This window comes from Zophobas morio, unplaced genomic scaffold (genome assembly GCF_036711695.1).
Source record: "Zophobas morio isolate AGI-343-1 ecotype UQ-CSIRO unplaced genomic scaffold, CSIRO_AGI_Zmor_V1 ptg000029l, whole genome shotgun sequence".
Taxonomy (NCBI): Eukaryota; Metazoa; Arthropoda; class Insecta; order Coleoptera; family Tenebrionidae; genus Zophobas; species Zophobas morio.
In genome coordinates, this window is record NW_026972134.1 from 3,125,475 (window position 1) to 3,137,643 (window position 12,169).

Here is a 12,169-nt window from a genome sequence, read left to right on the forward strand (position 1 = left end):
CTAATTACGTCTTAGGAGATCTCGATTGATGCAAAGATCATGAAAAGAAGATAAAAAAGGGCAGTGGATTCGGAATTCAGACGCAGTGCAGAAATGAAACTTATGTTAAAAAAAAAAGAAAATTATTTCCAAATCCAAAATCCTACGCGAAATTTGAATTCTGTATTTTCAGATGAAAAGCTAAATATTGGCAATTCTAAAGTAACGAGAAAAAAAATGTTTTGTTCAAACTATTAGATAAAAAAAAAACATTAATTTTCTCGGTAACTGAGGGCGCTCACAAAGTATGCAATGAAAATCATGACCATTGGCGGAGATGACGAGGATATTCACATTATTAATTTGGAAAAATTATGAAGGACAAATTTTGATTAACGATTTAGCATGCTTCCAATAACCTTAAAATATTTCAAGATTTCACAGCATTCGGTTTTTGCAATTTCAGAGTTAAATATCAAAATATTGTTATACAATTTTCATTCTTTTTTTTTAATTTGGATATCTCAGCTAAGACTCAACACGGATTTTAATAAACTACACGTTATAGGACTATGTTATTTTACAAAATTCAAGGTCCATTTACTATGTATAATTTGGACATGACGTCAACACATTGTTGGTGGAGATGATTAGACAAAGTGTGGTTAGCCTATTACCATCTACCTGATAGTCATAAGATAACGCACACAAAGTTTGACAACAATCGGTTGGGTAGTTTCGGAGATTACCTGTCTAACAATAATTGACACAAACGGTAGACAGACAGACAGACAGACAGACGGAATTGGGAGTCATGGCTCATCAAGAAAATTTGAAAACAACCAGTCGCCGAATTACAGTCCTTTCTTAGCTGACGCTCGGCAAGTAGAAATATAAGTGGTCAGATCAAGGATTTTAAGTTTAGGTACACCAACATTGATGAGAGAAAGAAGATTACTAAATTGAATAAGATCACAGATAACACTACAATTGTACATAACGAACCCTGCATTATAGATTTTGTGTACACAGGTTGAAAATCGTATATTAAATACGACGCAATATTAATGTTGACTTCCGACTAACAACTTTCTAATTATTTCATTTGAAATTAGAAGCGCTCCTTAGCACAAAAGTTATACTTTTTATTACGGCTAAAATTTATCAAAACAGTAATATTTTAACAGATACATCTGAAACCCTGAAAATTTAACAACATTTATAAAACATAAAATTTTACAAGTCTTGTGTGGATTTTACTTATATATTTTACACTTCTTTATCAGCTAGTTCATTTATAATACTTATTAAATTATAAATAAAACTCTTAATTAAAAAGGCAAGAACAAAAAAAAGTTGGTCTGGAATATTGTATGCAACAATTGTAATTTAAAATACCACGGCCACAGTAACTTCCTACAATATTTTTAGTGCAGGAAACCACCAAAGCACATTTTCAAAATTCGAAAACCTATCTCTATATATAATTCGAAACTAAACTTTAATATAAAAACATGAAACTGCACTTTTATTTACATTAGAATAAGTACCATAGGACGTAGTGATCTAGAATTATACAGTCCACTGAAGCGTGAACTCTAAGATTAACGTGCAAAATTTCAACTACACTCTATAATTTGTACATCTGATTTTAATATAACATGGACTGGAACGTTAAATCACACAGAACTATACTTACATTCTCTGTTTTTTGAATGTCTTTGGTAACTTGGCTTGAAATGACACACGTTTTAAGACAAATTAAAAAAGAATTATATCTACATATATCTGTAAATGCTAAAATTAAAGTAAAGTTAAGAGGTGCCATCCAAAATTCGATAAGCTGTTTCAAGCCCCTTATGAAGACTCAATATGTATCTTGGGGGTGGGAGTGCTTGATTTTCAGTAAGTTTCTTAATTACTTGTTTGATGTCTTTATGATCGACGATAGCTGTCAAAAATGTTACTTTAGGCCAGTTTTCTTCGCATGCTCTACACCCACAAGTAAACCTATACAGTCTTTGAAGTCTTTTTTGTCGTTCAGTTTTGTCATCATACGCGAAGTAGGGGCTAGAACACAAAATGGATAAAGAAATATTGGTAAATTTGTAGACCATGGAAGTTACTGGACAATAACAATGTCTTATCCAGTAACTGGTATTACTTTAAGACGCTGTAATAAATACATAGCAGCGAGGTGCAAATGGGATTTAGAAAGGGAAGAGGAACAATCGAATGCATAGCGACCCTGGATCACATAGTAAGAAGGGAATTAAACGAAAAAGGAGGAAAGGTATACGCGCTCTTTGTAGATTTGAAAGCGGCTTTTGATATGGTTAATAGGGAAAGACTATGGCAGATAATGAAAGACATGGGCATCAGTAAAACACTAATAGAGAGAATTAGAGAAATCTACAGAGAGACAGAAAATAGAATCAGAGTTAATGGAGAAACGTCGATGAATTTCTGGACGAAGAAAGGAGTTAGGCAAGGATGTCCATTAAGTCCAACGCTCTTTTCCTTGTATATAGCAAAATTAGAAGAAAATTTTAGGAAGGCACAGATGGGAGGGGTCACTTTAGGGAAAACAAAAATCTGGTCACTACAGTATGCAGACGATATCGTCCTACTGGCAAAAACGGGTAAAGAAATAAGAGAGATGATGAAAACCCTACAAACATTTGTAAGAAGGAGAGAACTGCAAATGAATGTAGAAAAAACGAAAATGATGGTTTTCAGAAAGGCGGTAGGGAGAAGTAAGAAAGAGGTTTGGCAATGGGAAGAAAAGACGATAGAAGAAGTAGCGACGTTTAAATATTTAGGGTATACATTTCAAAGAAATGGAAGAAGAACCCAACATTTGGAAAATACAGTAAAGAAGGCAAATAGATTGTTGAAGGCGGTATGGGGACTGGCAGAGAGAAGGTTGAAGAACGATTTCGTTAGAAGAATATGGCTCTTCGACAGCTTAATAAAAAGTGTTATTATGTACGGTGCTGAAATCTGGGGATGGAAGGAAAGGGAGAGTCTAGAACGAGTACAGGCAAAGTATTTGAAATGGACGTTAGGGTTGGAAAAAGTGACACCAGAGTACATTGTATTAGAGGAAACGAAGAGAGAAAAACTAAGAATAGAAGCAGCACGAAGGGCAATGAAATTTGAAGAGAAGATTAGGCAGAACGTTGAATGCAAAATAATGAAAGAAATGTGGGAAGAGATAAGGGTAAATTATAAGAAGACAGCGGAAGAAAGAAGAGAATTTTACGAAGTAAGAGGTCTAACGGCAGAAGAAGTAGAGAGAAAAAGGATAGAGGGAGCAGAGCCTAGGAAGGAAATTTTAAATCTAGATGAAGAGTTACAAAGAAAAGAGCAAAGGAAAAAAATAGCAGAGTCCAGATATAATCCAAAATATGGAGAAATAATAGGAGGTCTAAAATTACCAGAGTATCTAATAAGAGGGAGAAAGAATGAAGACAGAAAGACAATAGCCAGATTTAGGGTGGGAAATGAAGAAGGAGAAAACTGTTACTGGAAAGAGGAAGAGGATAAAAGATGCGGATTATGTAGGGAATTTCCGGAGACGATTGAACACTGGCTAAAGGATTGTGAAGAGTTACGGGAAGTCGAGAAAGATAGGAATGAGCTATTGAACGAAACAGGTGATGGTCTGGAATGGATGAAAATGATATTAGAAAAGAAACGAAAATAAGGAAGCATTTCGAGAAAGAATATTAGTTTAAGTTAAAATATGTTTAATTGATATATATTTGTACATATATAGATATATTAAGGGAAAAATGTAAACCGGACTTCTTTCAAGTCCCGAATGGGAAAGAAATAAACAGTTACATACATACATACATAAATACATAGCAGCAAAATTGTGGGATGTATAGATAATATAGCTGCAGTTAACAAAGTTAACAAGTTTTCACAAAATTATGAAAATTTGGCACAAAAAATTATTGCATAGATAGGATCTCTGATTTTACTTTCTTGGGTCTTTAACAACTTTTTTTACATGGAAAAATTATTTAAATTATACGCTTCAAAGTGAACTTACCCATAAGAGATGAAGCACTGTTCCCCCTTTTTAATAGGTAAACTGGCTCGAACTACCATCGTTGATTCATAAGTATTCCAAAAGGTATTAGGATAACATGAATGGTTAAATAAACTATAGAAAGAGTATATCGCAAGTCCAGTCACGGAAGTATAAAATTTATCATTTTCATGCGAACTGATGATTGTTACAGCATTTACTTTAAACATCTGTTGGTGAGAAAAAAACAGTTCTTTAAACTTTTCTTCAAATACTACAAACTCTTTAAATATTTTAATCTTTTCTTTAATCAAAACAAAAATGTTAGCACTTAATAAAGCCGAAACGTATGTTTTTTCAAGTGAATCTGCATTACTGTGATCTTCTAATTCTGAAATCTCTTTGTACCTGTCAGAACGATACATCGTTTCGTCGTTTTTCTCTTCGGTCATTACCAAAAGTGTAATTTTTAAAGAAAACAACCAGAAATCAAATTTGATTCCCAACAGTTGTCCTACGTAAGGCAAAATTAAACATTCGTACTTATGATAATTTTGGAAAGCTTTTGCTTTGCATGCTTCAGTACAATACAATGCTTCGTTGCAATTGAGGCAGGGAATTACATTGTAACAATGCTTAAGGCACTCATGGCAAAACAAGAATCGATCAGACGAGATATCAGTGTGTAATGCAACCGCATATGGTTTGTCAACGGCTAGGACTTCGCCAATTGCGATATCTCTGGAGGCTACTATGTGACGACCGTATTTTTCGTTCGTTTGTATTTCGATGCAGTTTCTTGCCGACTGAATTGAGGGATTCATTTCCGATTGTGGAATTTCATATGTTTTAACTTTAACGACTTTTTTCCGACTACTGTATGCTTTTGTCGCATCCTCCTTTCTCTTGAAGAGTTTGGCACTTCGACTCTCAGAATAACCATGCTTGAAGGCTCTATCGATGTCCTGCAAAAATTAATACAGTTACATTCTTACATTTTAGTGTTCTACTTTATATCTTTAGAAAAGGTTTTGTGCATTTCCGCTGCACATTGCGTTCGATTTTCTATTGGAAACGGAAAATTCTACCGATACCAGGGAGCTATATATTTCCAAGAAAAGATTAATTGTTATTACCTTTCCTATGATAATTCCTTGACTTGTATTTGTTTAGTTGATCAATTTTCCACCGATGCATTCGCGAAAATTCAAATTTCGAATCAAAATCTATGTCAGAAACGATACCAAATAACTACTCCGCTTTCTATTCTGGTCAATAATCCGCAGTGTGTAAAAAAAATTATTTTCGCACATAAATCCACACTCAAATATACAGATATTACAAATATATTATTTAGCTGCTTGTTTTTTAAACTTTGTACATAAAAGTTTGTAATTTATATACACGTAATGGAGGCCTTCATCATCAATCAGTCGTCTGGTGGCGGAAAATTACGCATTTAATTATTATTATTGGAAACATTTTTGGAAGAGTTTAATCGGACACACTTAGCAATACAATGTTTTGTTTTGAACAACTTTCTAGTGTTTTTATGGAAAAATGCACAACAAAAGCATTTGTAAAAATACAGTTAACAAAAAAAGCTAAATAAAACCCAACAGTTTCATATTACAAACATTGATAAGAGTGATAAGTACACAAATTTATTGACCACAACTGTATCTTATGATTTTCAGCCATGATCAAAATCTCAGCAAATTATTCAAAGACTCACCTCTAAACATTCTTCATAAAAACCCATATAAAAAAGGGCTGCAGATCTGTTGCCATATGCAAATGATACCTCCTCATCACTCTTAGCAAAACTGAGACTTTGTGTATAAAGTTTCAGTGCATCTTTATCATTTTTGTTTTGGAATTGAACATTCCCTAATTTTCTTAATGCGGATGCCCTGATATCACATTTAGTAACATGGGGTTTAATTTGCTGGATCTTGGATTTTATATGTGCAACTTCTTCCTCATTATTTAGAAAAAAATTCATTCGTTCAGCATTAGTTGTGCATTTCTTGAACTCACTTTCTTCTTTCAGATATCGTGGTCTGTAGCGTTGGACCTGTAGTTCTATGAATTCACTATCTGTAAACACTTTTTTCTCAGCAGCCATTATGAGGACACAAGATTGATTTCTACAACACTTTCAAAGTTAGGTAGCCGGACTGGTACATCGCATCAGAATAATGACCACGGTGGTATTACTCAGGAGTTTCAACTCCACTCCTAAAACGGGCGCTCTAAAACTGATATCGTTGTAGGTTGTAGGAGGATGACCGCCATCACGTGGTACTTAATTGTACTATTTAAGTTAAGTGTAACAATAGATCAAAGATGTCTAAATACAAATCTAGTAGATGATAGAAAGTTGTGGTAGTGGGAATTGAAGGCAATTTTCGCCATCTTACGAGGAACAGGTGCCTGCTGATGTAGGATGTAGTAATTATATGTATATTTGTAAAGGATCTGAGAAAACTTGCCAAAAATTATTACATTTACTAACTAATGATAAGACCAACACATTTCAAGAAGATTTACTACCATTGATAAACAGTATTTTTTAAATTTACAGAATTCGGTTTTTCATGTTTGGATGAACATTTCGTAGATTTTGAAACTTTTAGTGATAACCACATCTTTGAGTTAACAAAGCAGTTGTTTTTATTTTATATAACCTTCAAATTGTATCATATTAATCATTTAAACAATATGTAGCTACAAGAATTTAGCATCAGTTACAAGTAATTATATTGTAACTCCAGTACTTAATACATATTACATTTCATTTATCAGGATTGCCAAGGTAAAAATCTACCTGCTATTAATTTGTTTAAAAAAACACACATTTTATGACTTAATCGTACTTTTTTGCCTTATACTCCAAATATTTTTTTATTTCCCTCGGCCGACTCTCTATTTTTATGTTTTCTCGTTCTTTCATGACCCCTAGAGTACGAAGAAATAGGTCTCCCGTTTCCGTCTGTTTGTCTGTCTACCGTCAGTCGGAATTAGTCTTCCTAAAAGAATGTCAGCATACTCGAAGCGTCATTGAACTTTGCATATATGCTTTTGAGCCAATTTAAAATAATATATTAAAAAATTAAGGATTAGCCCTCTCTTGTTTAGGAAATCCAGAGGGTGATATTAGTAAAGTTGTCTGTCGTTTAAAAGACAGTACACTTGCAGCATCATAAAATTTTGCACACACTCTGTTGGAGCAATTCAGAATAACTTACTAAAAAAATGACGATTAGATACAGGCTGCCGAGGCAATTCAAAATTAACTTATTAAAAATTGAGAATTAGCCTCTCTTATTTTGGAAACAGAGAGTGGTATATCTGAAATCAGTCTTTTTGAAAGGAACATTCTTGCAACATCATAACGCACGAGGTTGAGGCAATTCACAAGATCATATTAAAAAATTGAGGGTGGAATATCTCAAATTATTATTCTTCCTGAAAGGATTGACTCGTAATCATGGCAGCATAAAAGTTTGCACAAGGACTATTGAGGCAATTCGAAGTAAGCATGTTTGAAAATTGGGGGAGATCCAGAGAGTGAAATTGTGGAATTAATCTTTGTGAAAGCAGTGAACGCAATTTTAGGCAACACGCTCTTAACATTATTTATAGCAAACGTATAAGTGAATAAAAATTTGCTGTTTGTTGGCAGAAGATTTTAAGGGTATATAAATAGCTAAAATTGGTCTGTCACAAAGGAATAACTCCATAACTGTACAGAACAGGTGTTAGTACTTGAAAAACCCAGACAAAAAAAATGAACCCTAAAAATTGGTTAATATTCGCTGCGACGGTCGACGCGGTGTCTCCATTTTCGCGCGTATGAAGTGGATTCCTACACCGACTGTTTAATGAGTAAATAATTTTGAAATAACTGAGGATATCATCAAATATAACTAAGAACCATCCCGATTAAACCAGTTTTCAAACAAAAAAACGCATTAAAATGGGTTGGGAGCTACGGTGCCACACACGCACACACACAGAGAGAGAGAGACCAAGGAGTCAAAGCTATTTATATAACACCCCTATTTTTGTGTTAAAAATTATAAATTATTATTAATCTATATCATTTTTCATTAACCTATATAGATATATTCTCATGAAATGTTAGTTTTAAACAGCCCCTTTCTTCAGTGTCTTGTTATTCTATCATGCGCATCACTACTACAAACTTATCTTTATTAAATTAAATATCTTTAATTTGAAGCTAACACCATAATTTCCTTAAACCTGTTAAGTGTGGGTATCCGATCGGTTTTTAGTTTATAAGTACGGTATTATTTTGTTGACATCGTTTGCTTTTCGTATGAGATTAGAGAGCACCCAATAACTTATGATGGAACAACTGTCTTAATATTTTCGACCAGATAAATACTTACATGATTCTAATGCCTAATATTTTACTCTAATACTTGTTGTAAAAAAAATAGTATAGTGTTAAAAAAAGTACAATAACCATTTTAATTTCAAACAGCCACTTTTTTGTTTTTCAAAGCACTAGCACCAAATACTGCATACTTATCTTTAGAAAAATATAGCAGTAAATTCATTAAGCTTGGTACCAGTAGATATCCGAACATATTATGTTAATGGGGTTTATAATTCTAAAGCGTATAGACAGAATTTTTTTTGTTAACTAAAAGAACTAACCATTAATTATTATTATTATTAATTTTTTATGTACAAGGAAGGACTTATTGCTGGTGTAGAAGGGACACTAATACAAACTTCTAATGAAGTTAACGACTAGTTTCGTATATTTAGCATAAAATTCATCAGAGCAATACTCGATAGACTTTCATAATTATTAAATTGGATTTGAGAGTGAAACATGTACAATATTATGTTATTTAATGGATCAACGTAGGTTGATCCATTAAATAACATTCTTCAAAACGGTTATGTACGGCTCTTATGAAACGTTATCGTTTTCAATATCTTTTATGAGCTTGGAGCAAAGGAAATTTAGGCCCTAAACTTAGAAAGTCAAAAATATCTTCTGGAATATTAACGCTGGACAAATTTTCAATCCAACCATTATTATTTTTATTGTTGTTATTGTTCTTATTGTTTATATTTTCTTTCTTATTTGTTTCGAAATGGTGTCCAATGATTTTTGTTTTTTAATTAAACTCTTTCATTTGTCAATAAGACGTTGTTTGACTCTAAATTCTTCACAATGTAATTTACCATTATAGCAAATGTTCTAAATAACTCGTTGTAGACAACCTTACTACATATATAATCAATTTAATTGGGTTGTTAATGCTTTCTTCTTTTCGCCCGAATTCATAGTGTGTAAACTCTTAATTCTGTTTTTAAAATATTAAGTTTTATTTGGTCAATTAACTTTATAATTGTCCGCTTCATTTTTTGGGATTCTGTACGGCTAAAATTTCGTTTGTACAATTAAAATGATTTTTTAAGTGCAACGGCATCACACCCAAATGTTTATATTTAATGAAAAAATTTCGTCTGTTATGAAGTCTAGCCAATTTAATGAAATCTTTGTTGAAGAATCTTACTTTACGTGTTTCTTCAATGTCTTGAAAAAGACTGAAAAGAGTGGAAGAATTGAGATACCTTCTGGCGGTCAGTCTAGCCAAAAACGTTGATACAAACGCAGTTTAGTTATAATAACTATCAATTAGAAATTAACAATGTAATTACAGGTCAATTTACCTGAACTTTCAATATCGTGTTTTTTGGATTAATCTTCAAGAAATTTTGATAAATAAATGTAATAACAGAATTTGAATCCATATTAACCGTTTTTAAGAATGTTATTTGATGGATCAACGTAGAATAAGTTTCACTCCCAAATCAAATTTAATAAGGATGAAAGTGTAGGTAAGGAGATATTAGATATGTACTTTCTAAAAGAATAATTGCGAATTTACTCCTGATAATATCATACCGGTGTGAAGATAGCAACAATTTTAGTTCCAACCGTGATTTCATGCAGGCGGCACACACAAAAATATATTTCAAAAATACCGTTATTACTGGTTATATGGTTATAACACTATGAAATTACGTGTGTGAGCTATCTACCCTTTACTATAAAATATAGTTAAAACAAAAAGTCAAATATAGGGATGAGGGTGTGTACAGGCTTATAACATTCACGGCACGTTTGTAATAGGTACGCACATCAGTGTTTGTGTTACGATGAAATTTAGTGTGGGAGATCTTTAGAATTTATAACGAATTATGGTTTGAAAAAAATTTCAAAATTTAAGGGATGGGGGTGTGGACGGGCATACTATGTAGGGCATTCCTGTGATACGTTAAATGACAGATTCTCCCCAAGAACTCAGAATAGCCATTGAAGAAAAATAGGCTAATATCCCGCAAAAAGTTGTCGTCACCTTACATAATTGACTCCATGAATAGACGAATGCGAGCGGTTTATTAGAGCTAGGGGTGGCAACACCGAATATTACCATCATTTTATTTTTTGAATTGTTGATTTTGTTAACATAAAAAATTTCGGTATTGAACAATTTTCTTTTTTGCCCAAAAAAGAATATTACAAAACAAATTTCATGAAGATTTTCATAACTCTGTTGTAAAGACAAATATCTGGTCTTTCTAATGGCTTTTTTAGTTTCTTTAAGTGTACTGGTATTAAAATCTCCCACTTTTACTTCCAAATGGCCATTTTTTTATTTTCAGATTTGTTTTTTACCAAAATTATAATGTAGTTCGCTAGATATTTCTTATTATTTTAATAGATTTTATAATATTTTCATGCTTTGAAACATTAACGTAAATAGTTGATCGAAATTTCAAACTTTTTAATAAATCTAAGTAAAAATTATAAAAAAAGAAACTAATGTTCCTTTTATCTTTAAAAAGCAGTTTAAAATTTAAAAGGAGTCTAATTTTCCAACCTTAACTTATCGCTGAGCTGTTTTCTAGATTTCAATAGCTTGACAAGCAGAAAATTTAACAGTCTTTAAAATTGTTAAGTTGTACGGGTGATTAAAATCGGTGTGGGTTAAACTCAACAATTTATTTCTCGATACCTCAAATTACACGACTGATTATTACACAGCGATTATGTACAAAATAATTCCGGCGCAACTTGACTGTACTCTCGTGGACTTGATTGAATGAATAATGGATTTGACTAGACTTTACTCCCATTGCCCGGATTTCACTAACTGCTCCTGACAGCGGTTCCCATTTAAACAGCACGCGGTCCTTCTCGAAACGCCTACGTCACCGCTTCTAGACTTCTCTGGAGCACCCATTCGCGACTTCCGCTTCCGGGCTCTTCTCCGACCTACGCTACCGACAATGACCCATCGGCCACGTACGCGCTTAGAACTGATTGACGTCGTACCGAGGGAGCGTATGGGTTTATTTCGTAACAATATTTTAGAGTATTTTTCTATGTCAAACCCATCAAACGCTTTATATATGTGTTATTTTGAAACATGAATAGTATACCTCTCTCCCGAACATCAACACTAATTTTCAACAATTTTTTTCCCGGCCATTCATAAATAACGAAAAAAAATTTTTGGGAGTATCTTCAGATGGAGTAATCAGTCATGATTCAATTATAGAAATTAAGTGTACTTTTTCTATCCGGAATAAAAAAATTTAAGCAGCTCTAAAAGACGGTACTATTAAATTTTGTGTCATCAATGAAGCGGATGACTCGATTGTACTGAAATGCATGGCGGCTCGTGCATTTTGTGCTCTCATTTGTGCCTCTGGTGGCGTAGGTACTGTTTAATTCGTTGCTGTCACTCTTCATTTCTGTAAATTAGTGTTCAATAAAATGACTGCTATCGCGCTTTTGTTTGAAAAACTTACCGCTAGTAAAACTTTAATTAATACTTGCAGCAAAAGAACTATACAAGTTTGAATGTTGAGCACAAGAACCGTTTGACATTTGACAGTTGCGTTTGTTGATATCAAGGTTTCCTGTTGGGTTTTACGTGCTCATTCGATATTATTACTTCCATACACTCGAAATAACAATTCTTATTAAAGTAGCAAATTATACAGCTAGTTTCATAAAAAAAACGGGAAAAATGACAGTGACATGAACGTCATATTCCCATTGTTTTACATTGATCTATGAGAACCTGA

General features: G+C 33.0%; 1 protein-coding gene across 1 annotated transcript; it reads right to left on the reverse strand.

Annotated features, from left to right (window-relative positions):
• Positions 1 to 4,038: 4,038 nt before the first annotated feature.
• On the reverse strand, positions 4,039 to 6,149 carry LOC135137294 (SET and MYND domain-containing protein 4-like). Its single transcript, XM_064066915.1, has 2 exons — positions 5,757 to 6,149; positions 4,039 to 4,986 (listed from the first exon to the last, which is right to left on the reverse strand). Exons 1-2 carry the CDS (start codon positions 6,147 to 6,149, stop codon positions 4,039 to 4,041), a joined length of 1,341 nt encoding a protein of 446 aa, XP_063922985.1.
• Between the last annotated feature and the right edge of the window lie 6,020 nt (positions 6,150 to 12,169).